Genomic DNA, 21,293 nt, shown 5'->3' with positions numbered 1-21,293 from the left:
ATAAAAAAAGCACATTTTTGTTTAAATGTCCTTTAATTTTTTTTTTTTAAAAAAACCTTTTTTTTTTTTTTTTTTTTTTTTTACTACATCATTGTTTTGTTTTGTTTTTTTCTGTCAGACACATAGTACTTTATAGATAACACAATGAAGATAAATTGCTCCTGTACTGGTCAGGGTTTTTTATTTTTATTTTAACTTTACAGTCCTTCTAGCCAGTTGTTTTCCATTTTGAGCTCAGCCAGACAGAGCTGCTTTTTATCCGCTGAGAATTGGGGATCGCTCCGTTTGTGTCACCGAGATGTTATTTGACAAAAACCAGGGATGTTGCAGTAAGGGAGGCTTTGGATGAGGTGGTGTCAGTAGCGACATGAGAAACAAACAGAGTTTCAATGAAGCTCCCTCTGCAGAAAGCTGCTTTGTTTGGTCTGTAAAATCTACACCGGTCTGTCGCCAAGCTGAGCTGAAACTCGTACAGTTCTGGTGTAAATCTCTTTGTTTTTATGCTGGTTACAACCTGTATGTTGTAGTCAAGATCTTTGTTTATATAACAATCCAAAACTAAGAGAAAAAAAACACACACACACACACACACACACACACAAAATCTACTTTCACAAAATACTCTTAAGTATTTTTTTCCTGAACTTTTGCCATGGTGTGGCAGATTTACTATGTTTAATTTTGTTTAGGAACGTGAAAATAGTTACAGGCAGTCCTCAAAGTTAAATAGTTCTGTATCTTGTCATATTTAATCATGGTGGTGTTTTCCCCAACATTAATGTGACATTTAGTTTTTACAGTGATGATGGTAACACTTTATTTGAAGGGGGGTAAGTAAGACTGACATGACACTGTCATAAAAACCTGTCATGAACATCAATAAGTCTTCATGAATATTTATGACTGTTGTCATAAAGTGTCATTCGGTAAATTATGACACTTTTAATACAAAGTTGACATTATTCAAAATGTCTTTGTGATGACAACTTGACATTAACCAAGACATCATTACTGAAATAAATTTGTTATAAAAGTATTACTGATTGCACTTTAAAAATTAGGTAACTTTGTTATTAAAGGTAAAGTTTAAACAGTAATGATTTCTTGGTTAATGTCAAGTTGTCATCACAAAGACATTTTGAATAATGTCAACTTTGTATTAAAAGTGTCATAATTTACCGAATGACGCTTTATGACAACAGTCATAAATATTCATGAAGGCTTATTCATGTTCATGACATGTTATGTCATGTTTATGAAAGTGTCAGTCTTATTCAACCCCCTTCAAATAAAGTGTTACCGTGATGACATATAAATGCATTAACAACTGGGAACCCGTTCACTGGTAAACAGGAGCATCTGTGCAGCTTATTTTTTCTCTCTTAACTTCTCAACCGTGCGCTTATTACATATAGGTTGTAAAGTTAATGTCTCACATCCTTACGCTAATTACATCTCGTTTAAATGTCAGATACTGTTTACCTTTCAGGTTTGCTGGTTTTCAATTGCTTTTTTTTAATGATCTGTTTACCCTTCCAGTTTTTTTTTGTTTTTTGTTTTTTTTTAATTGAGCCTTTTGTTTTCCTCGTTTCGCCCTGCAGTGACCTTGAAGTACATGGTGGATTTTTGAGAGGAACGGTAACTGGCGACCATGCCAGGAGGCCGCAGGGGTCCCAGCAGACAGCAGCTAAGTCGCTCCTCCCTGCCGTCCCTGCAGACTCTGGTCGGAGGCAGCGTCAGCAATGGCACGGGCCTCAGGAACAGGTAATGCACACATGCAGCTTGGAGGACACTCAGAGCTGCTGCTGTAACAGGACTTTGTTTAGGACATGGAGCTCAGCACTGTCAATAAGTGGAGGAAAAGGCATAAAACACAAACTGTGTCCAGGTAGCGTTTGCTGTGTTGACACAAGGAGTTTTTTTTTTTTTTTTTTGCAGGAAAAAGAATTTAAAGAGCTTTTATAATATTTTATTCATTGGTTATTAAAGGAAAACATAAACAAGCTGTCTTTGGTCTTACAAAATTCTAATTTAAAATGTTCACAACTGTAAAGAAAAAATATTGAAAACTACAACTTTCCTCCTGCTGAGTGAAGTTATGAAGTAATTAGTGGCAAAAATCTGAATTGTTGTTTCCAAGGCAAACATTTGTTGCTATGCGACGTCATTTTGGCCAAACTATCCAGCTTTTACCATGTCTGTCTCTGACAAAGAATCATATTTTGCTAAAGACCTACATATAAAAAACTGTCCTGCTGTAATTTGAACCCGTCATACAACACATTTAGGCCCTGTTCACAAAAAAGGATTGAAATTTGATATTTAATCAACAGCGTGGCATCTTTTTCTTTTAACTAAGAAACAGACAAGTGGATGGGTTTTGAATAATCCCTCAGCCATCTGCACGATGAGTTTCTTCTCATCACTGTGGCAACTTCCACATTTGAAGCCCTGCACGCGTCGACAGTGTTTCGGCAACCATAGATGTGTCAGGACGGGCGCTGCATCGTTGCGTCTCGGTCAGGACTTCTTAATGGAAGTTTCTTCTCCTGTCTTTCTCCGTTTTAGACGCCCTGCTTGTCGAACCTTTGCACAGTCACCAGCTTTGGTCGGCCACCATGATGCAAATGGAGAAATTACAAAATCAAAATAGCATTCTGTTATTCCTTAGTTTAGTCTTACCCTGTATAACTTGGAACATAATTTGCAGATTATGTTAGTTTTAACACATGTAGCTTTCAAATGATCAGTTCAGACACGCTCTTCAATATCGTGGTTGCAGTTGAACTTGTTCGACCAGGTAACATTATTCTTGAGAAGTTATTAGTCACAGTCTTGTGGTGGTTTCTAACCAGTTTGTAAATAAATAAGGCCGAGCTTTTTCTGTCCATCGAACTACAAGGACAGATGGAGGAGTTGTCGACTGAACTTCTAGTCTTCACATCCAGGCCACGAGCTCTGGCGCCTTTTAGCTGCATCCCTGCTCCAACACACCTGAATCAAATCGATGAATCACTGCCTGTATGCAGTCATTCTCCAGAGTCCTGCCGATGACCTCATTATTTGACTCAGCTGTGGTGTTGAAGCGGTGGCGCATCTAAAAGTTGCAGAACTTTTAGACGCATCGAGCCAAACCTGGAGGTCCTGGATATGAAGATCGCTTTACACCAGAATGAGGTTAAACTATTCGGTCTCTAGGGTGTTTAGGATCCTCCTGAGATTGCAGATTTGTTTCAAATATTAAATGTATTGTTGTCAGGGTTACGGGAAGGTGTGCAGTAGGTTTCAAGGTAATGGCAGACTAACCAAATCCCACAAAAGAAGTGAAGTAGCTCGCCACATTGAAAATCTGACACCACATTTAGCATTTCATTTTTCAGTATTGTGGAGAATCTGATAATAGGATCCCACTGCTATTGAAGAAAGTTCAAGTTCAAGATTTTGTTCTCGACTCTCATAAAAAGAAGGTCAGACAAAGTCTAGGAATTTGAGACAGAAAAATATTGGATTTGTGTTATGAAAAAATCTTTAGCACACTGATAAATGAGCTTGTTGAATTTGGGTAATTTTCACTTTTTGTTATCCACTATGTAAATCCTTTCATGCTCATTTAAATTGTGATTATGAAACATTTAAAGAAACCCTCGATTCTGTAATCTGTCTTTTAATGAAAACGTAAATGTTGTACATATGCTAAGAACTGCTTTCACTGAGCATTTCATTACTTTTTCAGGCATGTCTAAATGAAGCTGTGAGGATTATTAAATTACCTGCTCATGTTTCTAGTATTTCATTTGTTTTCTCTCACTGTTTGTGTTAGAATTATTATGTGTTATCATCACTCTTACTATAGTAGTCTCATATTACTATCTTGATTTTCATTTAGAGGTTCTAACTTTTTACTGTGCGTGTTAAAACTTTTGACCCACTGTCACAGAATGTCTCTGCAGCACGATTATCTCTAACGTTGTTCTCGCCGTCCTTGGGAGAAATCGCTCTCGTGAGAAAGGCCTAGACGACCTGTGTGGAGAGACAAAACTTGCCTCTTCTTTTTCTCTCTCCCTTCTCTGAAAATAAAAGACACGCTCTGACTGAAAGATTTCAGAAAACACAGTGAATGGCTCGCAGGAGCCGTACGCTGCGATTTCTCTTTTCGCGAAAGCTTGATTGAAACATAGTGAACGTCGTCTGTGGTTCTTTTTTTGTAGGTATTTTAGTGTTGTAGGTTTCCAGACCTAACAGTGAGGAAGTGGAAATTTAACAAAATCTTTTGGGGAGTTCTAGTCTCTACAATTTACCGCAGGTGCAGTTTGACTGAAACGCACTGTTTTGCTTGGACTTCTTTCAGAAGCAGTAACTCGGTGGGTCTGTCTGCTCCGCCCATTTCTACTCTCATCACTCCGGAGCCGGTCCGTCACTCGCGGATCCCCGAGCTGCCGTTGGACAGCAGCTTCCTGTTTGAGTTCCTGCTCTTTCTCTACCTGTTGGTTGCTTTATTCGTCCAGTACATCAACATCTACAGGACGGTGTGGTGGTACCCCTACAGTCATCCGGCTGCCTCTACCTCACTCGTGAGATTGCACAGACATTAGTTCAGTTAATGTAGAACAACAGAGATGAGCAGGAAAAGTTTTTTTTTTTTTTAAGAAAAAAACCAAACTCTGTTCTTCTTGTAGAACTTTCATCTAATGGACTACCACCTGGCTATCTTCATCACTGTTATGTTAGCCAGGAGGCTTGTTTGGACCATTGTGTCAGAGGTAAACATGCTGTGTTCAGCGCTCTAATACAAAAGCTGTGAAATGTACCTTTTGGATGATTGCAAAGTAGTTGTTAGGTCACTTTTCTTTTCTTTTCTTTTTTCAGGTGTCTCAGAGCAGCGGAGGGTCCCTGCTCCGCTACATAGTACTTATTACAGCCCGGCTCAGCCTGCTGACCATGTGCGGCTGGGTGCTCTGCTGGACGCTGGTCAACCTGTGCAGGAACCACTCTGTCCTTAACCTTCTGTTCCTGGGATACCCGTGAGTCCTCAGAGCGGATCGCTGTCCAGAGCACTGTGCTTGTCTAATATTTAATTTCAGACAATTACACTGAATGTAGTGAAGTAAAGTCAGAAAGTCTGCTATCAGACTGTTTATTAAAGGAGGGTATGATATAAAATCCACTTTTTTGAGCCTCATATCATGTTATAATGTTACTCCCTGATTAAAAACGTACAAGTGTTGCTTTGATTCTTTCTTACATGTTTGAAGAATCCTTTAATCTCTTTTACCTAAACGCCTGCTCGTTCAAAGTGGAGCCTATTTTCACAAAGCTCCCCGTCACAGATCACCCCGCTGCCACACACTTCCTCTCTCAGCTCCACCAGTGGAATTAGCACCGTCATGACAAGGAATTTTGCTGGATGATAAATTGTGCCAGACATTATTGTGATAAACGATAATGCTGTTGTTTTGAAGTAAGACAATAGTAATGGCAAAATAATCCATGAACTCATTCTCAAAGATCAATTAACTTGAATCCTAATGAACATTTAGCACTGGAACTGGAAGGCATTTTAATCATCCAACATTTGTTATTGCAGCAGAAACGACAAATAAAATGAATTGTGAAGTATCAGTAAACAAATTTGTCCTTCAAAAAAAGGTTTAGTTGAAACCAAAGCAGCAGACTGAAGACTTTTGTCATCCAGTTTTTGGTAGAAAGAAATGAGAAAACAATAAATCATGTAAATGGAAATTATTACGCGATTAACTACACGTGTCTACACTTAATCACCTTCAGTCCAGAATCTAAAATACTTCAGTAAAGCCTGAACTGGATTAGTTTACTTGGAACGAGATTTCTATTCAGCGCTGTTCCCATTACTGTCCTTCAAGCTCTTACCTAAGCAAAACAAAACATATTTTCACAGCTGCATCTGATAAATTGCCTTTGCTAGTAAAAATATATCTTCATCGGAAATCTTTTCAAGGAAAGATGTACAAAGCTGCTAATTGATCTGCTTATCCACAACAGTTCAGTAATGCCAGGGAATCTTTCCGTTTAATGTGCTAATGGAACCAGAAAATGCAATTTGCTCTCCCTCCACGTCTCAACATTTTAAAGATGCATGATGTGTTCACGTCACACATAATGTGAATCTCATCCTTTCTCTGTTTTCCGCTCTCGCTTCACTCGCCGTCCTCTTCAGATTCGGTGTGTACGTCCCACTCTGCTGCTTCCATCAGGAAGGAGGCAAAAGCCCGGCGCCGGGCTCTGACTGCGAGTACCCCGCCGAGCAGCAGCAGGCCGACCTCGCAGAGTCCCAGCTCTTCCGACCTCGCGACTTCCTCTTCCTGCTGCGGGAGAACATCAGAGAACAGTTCTCCAGCCCCCCACACATGCCCACTCACACCTGCCCGCAGCACATACACTCGGACACGCCCGAGCTGATTCGAGCAGAAGTGGAGGAGCTGAAAAGCGACTTTAACCGGCGGATCAAAGAAGTGCTATTCAACTCACTGTTCAGTGCTTACTATGTAGCCTTCTTGCCTCTCTGCTTCGTCAAGGTTGGTGTTTTCTTGACATGAAGTCCTTGCGTCCGGCCTTCCATTTGTTCAGTAACCGTACCTTCATTTTGGGCCAAGTTAGAACTAATCCCATTCCTTTCCTCCCAACAGAGTACACAGTACTACGACATGCGCTGGTCTTGTGAGCATCTGATTATGGTGTGGATCAACGCCTTTGTGATGCTGATGAGCCAACTGCTGCCTCCCAGCTACTGCGACTTGCTCCATCGCTCGGCGGCTCACCTGGGCCGCTGGCAGAAACTGGAGCACGGTTCATACAGCAACACACCTCAGCATGTGTAGGTGTCCAACACATACACACACACACACACACACATTGTTGTTGTCACAGAGACAAATGAAGCTGATGTTTGTGGCTTGTGTGGTGCCGGTGTCTTTCAGGTGGTCAGAAAGCACCGTTTGGCCTCAGGGGGTGTTGGTACGACACAGTCGATGTCTATACAAGGCTGTTGGATCCTATAATGTTGCGCTTCCCTCTGATGTTTCCCATGCAAGGTTTTATGTGAGTATCTCATTTTGTTTAGTCGGACCCAGTTACATATTCATGTGTTCTTGGAAAGAAACCTGAAATGGGGAAGTGAGGATTGTTTTTTTTTTGTTTTTTTTTGTAAATTTGTATTCGGCCAACATTTGATACTGATCAAAATGGGGCCTTTTATTTACAGGAGCTTAACCACAAAAAACTGAATGCTTGCCCTTTTGAGCTTCCCCCAACACGTGGTGAACTGTAAGGTAATCAGAGAAGGCACAAAGTTAATTAAAAATCCAACTTATTTTACCAGTTCCCTTTTTTTTAAAAAAAAAAACAATAGAGTATTTAGGTTAATGAATTTCCCTAAAGTGAACATGTAAAGCCAGTTTAGTTGCTGTGTATTTGGAGAAAGGAGGCCAAATGTGTGAAAATAGATGGAGCCAAAAACATGTTTAATTCCTGCCTGATTTTACAATTTACCAATATTTTTGCTGGGAACTGAATGAAGTGGATAGAAAGGTGATGTTGTGCTGTGGTGTCATCAACTGCAAAATAGGTGGTTCTGCTTTAGTTAGTGCAACAATTGCTGTCTCTGTGCGAGTCAAAAGCAAAAGTAGAAGAAATCTGTAAAGGGAATAATACGTTTGACAGTGCTGTATGTCCAGTACGAGGTTTTTTTGTTTTGTTTTCTCGACGGTTTAGTTGATTATACATGAAGGAGAGACAAAGCGTAAAAACAAAATTCAGCAAATGGGATTTGAGCCGCAGCAAGGTCTGCAGCCTCTGCACATGGTGCATGTTCTCTGTCAAATGCTTCTCCAGTACAAGAAGTCCTGACAATGAAGAGATTATAAAACACAAATAAAACGTCACCCACATGACAGCCTTCAAATTATGAAGGGGGAAAAAAACAGTGTATTTAAAAATTAAGGTCATCTGAAATAAAACAATTTATCATCAGTGTTGATGAGTCGATGCCTAAAGTTTGTGTGACAGAATGTGTATTATTTATGCGACAAGCAGAAACTATGGCAGCGTTTTGAAAAGAAGATACAAGTCAAAACAGATTAATGTAAGCCAGATTAGATTTGTTAAAAAAAATACTTGCATTTTAAGCTTCATATATTTTTTAAAGGAGAATTTATTTTAGAAATTAAAAAAAAAAATAACTAAGCATCTTTACAATAATTGTGAATTGAATGTAACCTGAATATCACTTCCTGTACTTTCCACTTCAAAACTTGAGTTTAGAATGTTAACAATAAGGTTTTAATGCACTGGAAACCCACAGGAAACCTGCTCAGATCGTGGATTTGAGTTAATGTGCAACTTTTAATGTTGTTTTTTTTTTTCATAATCTTTGGGAAGACACAGAAAAAGCACAAACATCTAATAAAAAATGTAGTAAATTACCCTGAATTTTCAAAACAGCCAAACAATTAAAGTGAGAGTTTCGCTCACTTCACAAGATCATATTTTCAATTTGTTTCTGAAAATTCCTGCATCCACACAGGCTCTGAAATGTTCGAGGTTTATTAAAAAAATACCCCTGGTCGGCAGGTAGTATAATTCAAAGTGAGCATATTGGAGCAGGGCTGCACTTTATTTTAGCTGTTTTGGAAGGGCTTTTGTAAAACAGTTTTATTTGACAGTTTATTATTTCCTCTGAGCCGATACACTTTCCACTAGCATGTGAAGTTTAGTGCTGTCCTAGTCGGGACAAAGCGATGCGGATACTGAAACGCTCCACACTCTTCATCTTGTAGTTCCAGAACAGAAAGCAATAGCTAGCATGCAGGAAGCGTGTCATCACTTCAACACTTTTACAAATCTATGTCTGGTTTCGAACAAACTCTCCTATTCTCACCAATAATTGCTCCTGTGAATATACAAGAGGCGGCAGACGCAGCACAAAATGTCCGTTTTATGAAATACCCATCTTAATTTTAAAGCGGAGATTTTTAAGCCCTTAGTCATCTTGACCCAAAGTAATTTTTATTCTCAATTCTCCTGTGTGTCCTTGCAGTTCCTGTTTCATAAGCCATTGCGGATCTTGAACCTGCTGATCGGGATCGAGTCCAGCGTGGTTTTGTACCAGCTATACTCTCTGCTGCGCTCTGAGCGCTGGAACCACACGCTGTCCCTGGGCCTTATCCTCCTCTGCAACTATTACGTGCTTTTTAAACTTCTCCGAGATCGCATTGTGTTGGGCAAAGCCTACTCCTACCCTCTGTCCTCCAACAGTTCGGGGCTCAAGTCGCAGTAAAAAGGACAACAAAACCTCACCTACAAACTCTGAGCATGGAGCTGTGGGCCGGAGGGGGTGCAGACTGTGAACTCACAACTGTGTTTTTGATACGGTTCTATTTTTAATGCGATGTTTGTATATGCCTATTTAAAAGAATATTTTTATTTTGTATACTATTCCGTGTTACACCGGGCATTACCGCTCTGACATTAGCATGTTGTTACGTTGTTGCCAGACGACAGGGAAGTCAGGGAATGCCTGGGGGTGACTTTCACCAAAGATACTTTCACGTGCAAGCGGCCAATCGCACACCAGATGTGGCCCGAAACTGTTAATAAAGTGGGGAACTCGAGACGAGAGGAAAGATTTGTGCCTGAGATCCAGATTGTTGTTTCTTTTTATTATTATTATTCTTATTATTTTTTGCTTCAGCCCAGACTCTTTTCTCTGCAGGCAGCCAGTTTTTTGGGAGGCAACAGGTTTGATCATTTCAAGCATCAATGCTGCAATTTATGGCAACCCTTAGATTCTGCTTTTAAAGTAGTTTGTAATTTTGCCCAAATGTTCTCATTGGCAGAGTTGGATGGGAAAGGTCACTTATTTTATTTCCTTTGGGATCATAACTAAATTCCTTAGTTTAATCAAAATAAAGCTGAAGCATGCAGCTGTAATGTGGGCCGTACTGACTTTTTCCATGTTTCATTTGATCAACTCTGTGTTTTTTTTTTATCCGACTATACCCAAAAATATATAAATTTCAAAATGACAAACTATTTCTAAAGCAGATTTTTTTTTTTTTTTTTTAGTAGTTTTGTTCAGTTTTGACAGGAATATCAAAATAAGTGCAACAGGAGGCAAACTGATCCTAGAAGTCTACAAAAGAAGCTAACTTGGTTGAACTGTGCTAAATGTTTGTTTCCCCTCGCTTCACATCAGCTGTAGCTCCGCCTGTTGTCAAACCGTAGCGCTCACATGATGCGGAGGTGTCCAGGAGAGCGTATCGTCAACAGGTGCATTATTTAGTTCGAAACTCTGACAGATTGCTGACCTACATTTGACTTGCTAAATTCAACTATCTGTGACGTTGTAGGTTTCTGTTTCAGGTTGTTTCCACAACACTTCAACTCCTGAATGGGAATTAAATGGCAGGATGATACAACTTGTAATGGTATTAAGTCCAGTTTAGCTGTTTTGTTGGGTTAGAGTGGAGAAAATGAAGAGAATGTGGCGGGTAAAGTGGTGTCCTTGGCTATCCCAGCACTTGTTTCCACTGTAACACGAAAAAGCTGTCATCACACACAGATCTGGATTTACCAGAAGCTACTGCTGGGTTGGGGGTGAAAGCCAAAGTGAAAGCTGGCAGGAAATACTCTTGTAACATTTCCAGTTCCTATATGCAAAGTTTCCAAACAAAGGTCACGTTCTGTTTCGTCTCACTCAGTGATCAGCCTCGTGTCCTTCGTTGCTTTTTCTGTTTGAGCTCCGGCGCTGAAACTCCCGAAATGAAACTCCCGAATCTTCGGTTAAACTTGATGCAAAATACAAGTGCCAGTTTTCTAATTAGGTTTGCTCTTCGGTGCTTTATGTGTTTCACATTTTTCACACGAATGTAGTAAATATCAGCAACGAAATGGTTCTGTTGAGATTGCATGTTTGTGCAGCTGATTCCAACCAGCCTTAAGAGCACGGTGATTTGAAATACTGGTTTTGAATGTTGTGGTTCTCCCATCTTTTCACTCGCCCATAACTGAGTAACGCTGCTTAAGGGTTTTAGGTTCTGCATCTGTTAAGTTTACTTAAATCCTTCATCTTCACTCCCTTCCAATTGGCAACTCCGAAGTAGGTCGAAAAAAAGAAAAAGCGATCAGTCTGTATGTTGACAGATTACATGTTCTTCACCTTTTGATCCCATTGCTGTGAAATGTATTTGATCTTATATGAGTTTACATAAAATTTTACAAAATGATAATGTGACTCAATTGTTTCAAACTGAAAATAAGATTTGGGGTTGGGAGGGGGGGAGGGGTTCTCTTTTGATTTCAGTGTGCCAAATCCCAGGATCCAGGTTCAGATTGCTGGGTATTCAGCGTGTCACAGCTGGGGAAGTTATAGGACCCGCTCCTCATCTCTCAGCTTTTGACAGTATTCAGCTTCCGCAAATCATTTCTGGATATTCTGACACCTGAAATAAAGTAAATATGTTCAAACCAGTTGAGTTATATATATATTTTTTTAAGGATCTGCTTCATTACATTTTTTGTAGTCTCTGATTTTTAGAAAAGCACAAGACTCATCTGAATCCATACCGAGTAAAAAAAAAAAAAAAAAAAGAATTGGAGATGCATGCAGTACTTTATCTCGCCACGAGATGACGCCATACAACAAGCTCCAATAACTCACGGCCCACAAAGAACAAGTTTTTAGGAATCATCCTGTAAAATAAAGATTAATTTATTAGACTCCATTAGCATTGAAAATAATGTATGCTTGTTGATTAACTTTTATGTCCACTAGAAGAAGGTGCAAGGTACAGTTTACAACTTTGGCTTAGCTGACATGTACATTCATCCACAGGTATGATTTTCAGTAGAAGTCTTGACAGTGCATTCTTAATCAACATAACTGTGACAAAGGAAAGACGTCTCCTCTCCACCAGTTTGCATTTCACATCACGAAAGCCAACAGATACTTTGATTGTTCACAATCATCTTTTAAAAAACAAATACAATCTTCTTTAAAAATATATAGGACTTTAGAGGTGTAAATGAAGGTGCGACGATGAACATAAAAATAAAGGTTTGAATGGTTTTGATTGCTTACTTTACCTCCCCCGAAATGGGACAAAACCATGAAGGTTATTTGTTTTACTGTGTCGTTGTTGAACATAAATATGGAATCCTGTGGCTTCCGGCAATCCAAAAGAAAATGCATCGCCTCGCTAAAGTATCCGTACGGCTTGAATTGTTCGTGTTGTCACGTTACAATCACAAACCTCAATGTTTTTAACTGGGATTTTCCTATCACCAACAGAGTAAGCTCATAATAATTATGTAGGAGTAAAAAGATGCATAGTTCTCAAAAACTTTTTAAAAATAAAAAGTGTGCACAACTGGGAGAATGGTGTTGACAGGACAACTGTTAGCATAGCATTCCAGAAGATGAAGAAAGCTACTGTTGCCACAAGTCACGTATAAAAGATGGAAAACGAAGAAGGTTTAGATGAGACTGAAATGTAACTTTCTGGGCTACATGGTAAATTGGTGGTTGAAAACTGTTTTGGTAAATGATGAAACAAGGAGGCGGCAGCCTTTTTTTTTTTTTTCAGAAGTGCAGGGAAGGTTGGAGCTAAATGCTGGGCAATACTGGAGAAATGTTGGGGCAGCGAAAGAGGTTCACCAAACATAAATACCCCCCTGGATTAACCATTCTGTTTGTAATACGCCCACCCTTTAAATAAACAATATTGTGGGGAAAAAAATATGATGCACTTATCAGAAACATTAAGAACTAAAAAAATATGCTGACGAGTTTGCTGCTAGTCTTTTGCCTCACAAGGAGAATTTTATAGATGATCCAACAAAACCTAAACATATTTTGAATTTTAAACATTTCAAATCATGCCCAGCATCTTTTTTTTTTTTAAGTGTTTCTGAAAATTTCTGAACCAACTTCAGAATCATCTGGTGCACAGACATTTTCTAAGTGCTCAAATAATGCAAAATACAAAGGTTGAGCTGTGGATAGAGGTTAGTTCCACATTGACTAGACATGCAGTTAAGTAACTTTTTCGAGAACAACTTCGCAGCTGACAACTTTTTTATTGACGCCCTGGAAGGAGAGCCATAGAATAACCATGTGGCCACAGCAATGATGCGTTAAATCTAAGGATATGTATCTGTTTGATTGGTCCTGTCAAATTTTAGCTCCAATATGATTCATTTTATTAAAGAAGAGTCAACATTTTCTGTCTAGATTTGCTAAGCTGGAAACGACCCAAAATCTCTGCTGCATCTGAAACTGTAATAAAGGGTGGTTCTACAAAGGATTGAGTCAGTGAGGCTGAATACATTTATGTCACACTATTTTTTTTTTAAATATTCATTTTTAAAACTGCACCATTTTTGAATTTGTGGTTGTAACGTCACAACATGTGAAAATGTTCCTAGAGACTGGCACAGTTCTTTTTGCAGCTACACCCCTGTGTAGTCCTCCCTACATTTTGTTTTTATCCCTTCACCCCTCTCTGCAATCCACAAAGTTTCCTTTGATCCAGTAGCAGATCTGTGCATATTTAAGAGGTGTGATTCTGACGGCCACATTAAATTCCTGAGACGTCCCTTTCTTCTCCACCCACTGGTGCCCGGAGAACACGCCTATCACCTTGCGCTCCCAACGCCGCCGCCGCCCATCCCACATCCGGGCATAGACTCCAGAGCCGCTGGCCCCAGGCTGAGCGTCGCAGTGCTGGTACAACAAGTCCGACGTCTCCTCGCCTGCCTGACAGAACCGATACACCAGCTGTCCGGGGCGGTCATTGTCAAATCCTGAGAAGTGGACACGATGACCGGGAAGTCTCTGAGCCGGGGGGCTGACCCCGAGCTTCATGTGGCGGCGTTTGTGAGGCTTTTTCAGCTCCAGCAAAGCATAGTCGTAGTCCATCCCGATGTCATTGGCGTTGCCTTTAATCCAACCTTTGGGAACGTGGGTGCGCTTGGCTCTGATCCACTGGAACTTCATTTTGTCGTTGGCAGGTGGGGAGTACTGTTCTGGGCCGCCCTCTACGTGGTTGGTAAAGTTAGAGGGAAGGTAAATAGGTGAATGTTGTACATCCCGTTGCTTTGGTTTCAAAAAGCCCACCCGAAGCCTCTGGGCTCCTTTCACATAGTTTTTGCCATCGTGTACACAATGGGCAGCTGTGAGAACATGACGGTCCCCCACCAGAGTACCGGAACATCCGGTGGACAGTTTGACAGCCACCGAGAACGGGTACTTAAGCAGGAAGTTCTGCCCCGCAATACTAAAACGACCATCATGTCCAAATATCTGCCGTTTTCTTCTGACATGTGACCGCTCGGCCTTACCAGAGGAACCAGAGGAGTAAGCAGGACTAGTATTGGAATAGGGATTGTAGCCATAAATCCCAATGGCGGTCTCAGTGAGTTGGCCGTTGGAGTCTAGAGTCTCGTAGGCCAGAAGGCTCCGCAAATCCCAGTAGCTGGGACGAGGGGCTGTCTTGTGGCATTCTGGGTCGCAGGGGGAAGCAACGTCCAGGCGTGCCTCGTTCAGAAACTGCGGCGTCGGTCGAGCCTCTGTCTGCTGCGGCAGGACCACAGGGATACGCTGGAGAACCCACTGACGCCGAGGAGAGGAGGACAAAACCGAGGGGAGGAAAAGGAGACACAAAAGGGAGGCAAACCTGTGTGGACGTGAAGAAGCGGAGAGCGTGTGAATCACGCTGTCAAAAGTGAAATGAGCAATGTCACAGCAAATATTTCTGCAAGAAACAAGTGATTAACTGTGACCGGATGTGTGGACCCCCCCTTATCAAACATCCTCATTCCTGAAGCCTCCATCATACATTTTTAATTACATGCATGAGAGTTGAGGGAGGGCTTTTAATCTTGAGGAATTCTGATCAGAGATGAACATTTGCAGCTGTAACTTTCCACTGGTTTCAACGCAGTAAACGCGACCGACAAGGAGAAGACGGGCTCTCTGAGGGAAAATTCCTGAACTGGCCTGAGGGACTGACCTTAAACCATAAAGAGCAGCTGAAGCATGTTGCAGGGAGAACAGAGGAGGAGGGTGGGATGTTGTAAATGGATTAGTGGTACACAACGCACGGCTATGAGTTTTAAATTCACATCTCGTCCTTCTTTTCCCCCCTTTGCTTCTTGCAACCTATAAAGCTTATAACAACGAGAAAAGGCGCACTGCTATAATCTACCATTATTTCACCTAATAAACTATTCTTCTATTTTTTTTCTCTTTCTAAATAGACGAGTTTAATTCTCTACATCCATCCTTTCTTTACGCACACATCTCCATCTTTGCCATGTGACTTACCGGGGAAGCGCAGCCTTGGAGCGCATGGTCCTGCCTCTGCAGGTGAGCCTGTTGCTGAACAGCAACCCCTCCTCAATCCGCCGCAGGTAGACACTTCTATAAAACAAGAACCGATAGGTGTCTCTGAAATTGCTTTTTTTTTTTTTTTTTCTTTTTTTCTTTTTAAGTCGTCTTGTTTAACTGACACGTCGGGGTTTTATGTCGAGTCCTGATAATTTGGTCCGGTCCGCAACACGCAACTCCGTCCAGAGCGAATGAGCGGGATCATTGTGCTGCTGCTGGAGGAGGATCTGCCGTCTGCCTGATCTCCAGAGTGTCACATCCGCCAACGAGGATCCAGAGCGCGCAGCACCAAGCCCAGTGTCGTCATGTGATATCACATCACTGCTGCACGGAGCAGGCGAGGCTTCCTGGTTTGAGCCCAGCTACATCAAATTATGCTTGTTATTGGTTTTCGTCGTGCAAAAAAAAAAAAAAAAAAAAAGTTTTTAAGTGCATCGTAATAACTTCGAATATTATCAAAAAAACATTCACTTGCTTTTGCCTCTCTCGCCCCAACATAGGGCTGCTATGACAGGCATTGATGAATTTTAATTTGTTCTTGGTAGGTAATTTTAAAAATATAAACTTTCATGAAAGCATACGGAAAGCGGTATGTTTGTGTAGTTCTGTTTATTATTATTATTATTATTATTATTATTATTATTATTATTATTGTTGTTGTTGTTGTTATTATTTCTTACACAAAAAAAATCCCCAAACCGTTTTGCAGAGAATGAATGTTTTATTCTGGGGTTTGTTGCTTCAAATTGGATCCCAAACATCTTGGACGTCCGCATGCTGCATACCTCATCTTGCTAATATTCCCCAAACTCTTAAATTACTTTTATTTCACAATGCTAATTGTGAAATAATTGTGTGTGACTGTGGTGCATTTTTTTTTTCTTTTCCCACTCAACTTTCCGTGAATATACCCAGCTTCTTCTCCAATGTCCTTCTGCTGCACAACTGCTGACTCAGCAGTCTTCTTCATGATTGTGTAGGCCATAACATCTCCGTACTAAAATCCTTTTAGATAGTCCTGTGTAATTTTTCAAATATTTTGAACGACAGAGATTTTTTTTTTAATTTTATTTTTTGTCTGTATTCATTAGAATTAATACATGTAAAATGTTTAAAATATACCATCCAAAGTGTTATTATTGCTCAAGACAACACGGGTTAACTGGATATCTTCCAGAGTTTCTGCACTGGTTTTCAAGTTGTGCATTTGAAGGCTTTTCTTTTCAAATCGAGATCCTCTAACCGAACAGCTGGACCGAGCCATCTGCCAGAACTGAAGAGGAAGGGAGGAACTGTAAATCTGCACAGAGGAGGATGGAAAACGATACCCAAGCTTTTGAATGTGTTTGTTTATGTGTGTGCGTGCGTGTGTGTGCACGCGTGTTTGAAGGAAAATTTGAAATGCTGCGCATTATCTGCAAGTGACTCATCACGCAGACTCTACAATCCGTGTGACAAATACATCAGCATCTGGTCAAATTTCATAAAAGTAATGCAAAAACATGAGTGGTTTCCAATCAGACTTGGACATTGCTGATCGTTGGTCATTTTTGCTTAGTGCAAAACAAAGGTTTCGCCTGGTTTACTCCGCCATGTGTATTGCAGATATCTCTTCAAACTTCCAGAATTTCAAGTGGCGTCATTTATATATCATCAGCGTCACAGCAGCCTCGTTGCTGTTGGGAATGTTGGATGTGGGCAAAGAGGGATTCAAATGCCAGTGTGGGAAGAGTTTCCACTTGAACCACCCATGCTGAAAATATGCAGGCCGTCAGTGGATATTATTCTATCTAATGATTTCAGAAGGAAGAACTGCCAGCAGAGAGAAAGGGAGAGCAGAGGAAATAACAAGAGGGTTGCTGGAAGTGAGCCAGGCACTAATGGATGCCCGAGCCTCCACCCATCCTAACACTTTCACAGGGTGTTCAAGGATAAGTTTGAAAATTTGGTTTTGCATTCTCGTGGAAAGCAGAATACGGATTAAACGTTGCAATTACAGTAAAACTTGAGAAATGTGTTATTTAAAGGAAAAAAAAAGACAGATCTGTTCAAAGGTAAAGTGTTTAGTAAGGAGACTCTTTGTTGAATATCGTAAACAAGGACCTTTGGGCATTTTTTTAGCCTTCCTTTCTGACAGGGTACAAATTACACTGTGACAATGAGGCGGGGACGAGCATTTTTCTTTGGAAAAGCAGTTATAATGCAGGCTCATAGTTTAGGAAAACAAAGTATTATAATTTCCCAAAGGGTTTACATTTTTTAACATCTATATAGAGCACAAGGGATCTCATCCAACAGTGTTCTGGAGGAAAACTGTCTGAAAATCAGAAATAGAAACATAGTTTCTATTTCTGATGGGCCAATATTAGATCCTGTGGGATTATCTCTATGATCCCATTGTTCTAATGCCTGTTTGAGTAATACCAGTAAGTAGGTAAACTGATTATTCTGAATGATATCTTTTCTATTTTCTCCCAGCATGGTGTTAATGATTAACACCATGCTGGAGAAGGATGGTGTTCATTGAGCAAAGAATGGAGAATAACAGTACTTGGCCTTAAAAACAAATTTAAGTAGAAACTCACAGATACACATATTAACACGTTTTGGTTGTTTTGACATCTGGCGACCACAAAATGCAGACATTAATAGGTCTGGTCCTGAGCAAATAAAACTGCACATCTGTTATTGTTACTTCTTTTAGGGACATCCAAACCTTAATTTGGGAGGCATGAGGGTTAAATCTCCCTTCCCATCAGTAATGTAAGTACCATCCTGTTTACTCTATATTATTCTTCAAAGACGAGCAAATAAACGAAGATTAACCCGCATTTGCCATTATTTAATGGTATGTTCTCTATCCTTCCATATTGTGAAAACATAAAAGTTTTATTTCTATTTACTTCAGAGGCCTTTTCAGCGTGAGGTCATCCTATCACAGTGAAAGGAACGAAGATATTTCAGATATTTCTCTACATAGTCTGGCAGCAATTGTGAGATGTTGCTGTTTCTATCACCGGCAGTTTTACATGTTACCTAGACAATGAGATCCACAAAAGACCACAAACCCTTGTTGCTTATATCCATGTTTATGATGATCCTTGTTTTTCCATTTCACTGTAATCCCCTGCAATCTGTTTAGGTCCTAGCATGGAGGAGGCATTCTGGATCTTGTTTGCATGTTTGTGTGTTTTTGCATGGTGCAGATTTTTGGGGGGATTTGTTTAGAGGACTTTTGAGCTGTTTGGAGTGATTTTAATAAGGAACACGTCTGTTTTTAATACAGCACCTCCTCAGAGGAAGACAGACATAGTCCTTTAGTTCACGTTGCACGACTGGATGTTGTCATATTTACCAAATCCTTGCAGTAAAATAATGAATATAAAGTTGTTGGATCACATTTTTACCTGAGATACCACGTAACGGATTTTTTCCCCCTAAGTTAGAGCAATTTGGAGACCACATATAATGCGTATACTGTGGCTTTGAACAAGCCAAAGGTAAAGCTGCTCGCAGTATAGTTGCAAAGAAGAAAACGTTTTATTGCTCTTTTTTAATGGTTTTGGCAAGGAAGAACATGCAATTCAAAACCATTGTTCAGGATCTTCTGTAACTGATTAGGGATCAGCACCTTTGCCAGAACACAGGGCGGACCTGCTGGCTCATCAAACACTGCTGAGAATTAAAAAGAAAAGAGCCACATCCATCCTACCGCACAAATCTAGAAATTGGCTTGCAGTCATTTACACACTTGGACTGTGTCTAAAACGTGGGCTGAATAAACACTCATAATTTAACCTTTTTTTTTTTTTTGTAATTCTCCTGGGTCTAATCAGCTCCACATTCCTTAGACCAGCTGATTTGATTCTTCCTAAAGGTAAAAGTATGTTAAAGAAGCGCGTGAAATAAGAGGCATTAGAGCTAAATGAGATACAAGGGAAGAATTTATTTCTTTTTCTTTTTTACTTTGACTGGAGGGGATGCTTCCATCTTACCAAAGCCAGAGTGCTAATATGAGAGACATGTCTGTTTGTTTTGAAATGTTATGAAAGGACCCGTCTGTTTGGCTTTGCAGACTGTCGTCAAGGTAACCAACATTCCCCAGAGAGCTGTTCATGTTAATTGTTTTATTCCTCCCACCGTCCTCCTCTTGCTGCTGGCTACAGACACAATCAAGCGAGTGTGGACAGACTCACCAGTGTGAATGGTCTCTCTCGGTGCTCCTCTGCCTGTCCTTCTGTCGCCGTGTTTTCCCGTCTCTGTGCCTCTCGTGTTTGATTAATCTCTCCCGTCCTGGAGCTCTCTCTCTCACCCATCCCTTGTGGTCGCAGAACAGCTGTTAGGTGAAATGAGATAGCCGAGGAGGTCTTTGGAGAAATGATTTGCTGTGAAATCTTTGGATGACCTTGAGCCAAGTCCACCACTCACTGCAAGGCAGGATAATAAAAGTGCTGGCAAGCATATTTTACATCTAACGTTTATTTCCTCCTATAAAAGCCTGTTGACACTCGTTCAGTTGCAGTCGAAGGAAATGAGCTTTTTCATGCATGTGGAGTTTTTGCTTTCCGCCATCCTGCAGTAAGTCACATGCTGTCATGCTGCCAATCCTTGTGTTGCCATGTAAAAGCACTGCAGATTTCCCACAGTAATACTGTTTATGATTGCATGCAGCAGCTAGAGAGAAATATCATAGAAATATCATGCAGATAATGCAAAGTTTCCATACAACAGAGTGTTAACAATTAACCCCCCCACTAAGAAATGAAGTTATAGGGCCCAGATGGATCAGAACTGAGGGAAATCATTGAAAGGTGAACCTTTATTAGTTTCGCTTTTTGTATTTTTCTCATGAGGTGTAATTACACATCACTGCATTCAAATTTATCCATTACAATGGGCAGCATTATGTACTTTCATTTACTTTATTTCATAATAAAGTAACTGTTACGTTCAGTTGTTATAAAAGTGCTGTATATATCAAACATGACATACAATAAATTTGACTTTGTCTTTTAATGCCTGGCTGCACAGTGGGCAGTTGGTAGCACTGTTGTCTTGCAGCAACAAGGTTCTGGATTCAAATCCTGGAAGTCTTTCTGCATGGAGTTTGCATGTTCTCCCTGTGCAGGTGTGGGTTCTCTCCGGGTACTATGGCTTCCTCCCACAGTTTGTCTGTCTCTGTGTTGTCCTACAATGGACTGACGACCTGTCCAGGGTGTCGCTCATTGATGGCTGGAGATAGACACTAGCACCCTTCGCAACCCCACTAGAGGTAAGAGTGTTGAACAATGGATTGATTGATGGATTTTAACACCTTGAAATCGGGCCTCTGTTTCTTTAAGAAATTCCTGCTCCTTCTGACACACCGCCTTCAGCACATCATCACAACAACATTGCTACAGAAAACTTCTTATAACGTTTTTATTTATTTATCAGGAAAGGGTAACAGGCATTTCAGTAACTATGGCTAATTTATTTGGGAAGCCTCCATCACAAGATATAATAATTCAAACACTTATTAAGTATGTAAAAGACACAAAATTAGCTGAGAAGATTTAGTATATGTGTATGTATACAATATAGTTATTTTAGGATTTTAAAAGATAAATAGAATTTCTGGATTACACCTCCGTCCAGTTGATGGCGGTAATACTCCAAGCCTGTAAACTGCCAGTAAACACCACAGAAGAAGAAGTTTTTACGTCTATGGTCCCACCAGGTGTTTGCTAATTGCTGTTGCCATTTGTGCGCGCGGGCCAGTCGGTCTCGCGCGTCTGTACGCGTCTAGCTTTTAGCCGATTTAGCTCTTCATATTCTGCAGCTCTGATGACGAGCTTTGTGGAAAAGGCAACGCCTTGTGAGACCAAGTTTC

At 40.5% G+C, this 21,293-nt stretch overlaps 2 protein-coding genes across 2 annotated transcripts in view; one reads left to right on the top strand and one right to left on the bottom strand.

The window, feature by feature from the left end:
* Window positions 1-12,928, top strand: part of tmem39a (transmembrane protein 39A) — a 19,154-nt gene extending 6,226 nt beyond the window's left edge. The window contains exons 2-9 of the mRNA XM_015047567.1: window positions 1,602-1,764; window positions 4,349-4,571; window positions 4,677-4,760; window positions 4,867-5,021; window positions 6,194-6,551; window positions 6,663-6,850; window positions 6,954-7,074; window positions 9,071-12,928. Coding sequence (XP_014903053.1) covers window positions 1,652-1,764; window positions 4,349-4,571; window positions 4,677-4,760; window positions 4,867-5,021; window positions 6,194-6,551; window positions 6,663-6,850; window positions 6,954-7,074; window positions 9,071-9,310 — 1,482 coding nt within the window. The 5' untranslated portion in view covers window positions 1,602-1,651 and the 3' untranslated portion in view covers window positions 9,311-12,928. The remainder of the gene's footprint in view (window positions 1-1,601; window positions 1,765-4,348; window positions 4,572-4,676; window positions 4,761-4,866; window positions 5,022-6,193; window positions 6,552-6,662; window positions 6,851-6,953; window positions 7,075-9,070) is intronic.
* Window positions 11,723-19,842, bottom strand: LOC106956615 (serine protease 23). Its single transcript, XM_015047568.1, has 3 exons — window positions 19,618-19,842; window positions 15,359-15,454; window positions 11,723-14,708 (listed from the first exon to the last, which is right to left on the bottom strand). Exons 2-3 carry the CDS (start codon window positions 15,382-15,384, stop codon window positions 13,526-13,528), a joined length of 1,209 nt encoding a protein of 402 aa, XP_014903054.1. The 5' UTR covers window positions 15,385-15,454; window positions 19,618-19,842; the 3' UTR covers window positions 11,723-13,525.
* Between the last annotated feature and the right edge of the window lie 1,451 nt (window positions 19,843-21,293).

Source organism: Poecilia latipinna, unplaced genomic scaffold, assembly GCF_001443285.1.
Source record: "Poecilia latipinna isolate Pla-1442-1.1 unplaced genomic scaffold, P_latipinna-1.0 Scaffold833, whole genome shotgun sequence".
Lineage (NCBI taxonomy): Eukaryota > Metazoa > Chordata > Actinopteri > Cyprinodontiformes > Poeciliidae > Poecilia > Poecilia latipinna.
The sequence above is the reverse complement of the archived record's forward strand: the minus strand, read 5'-3'. Positions and strand labels throughout refer to the sequence as shown.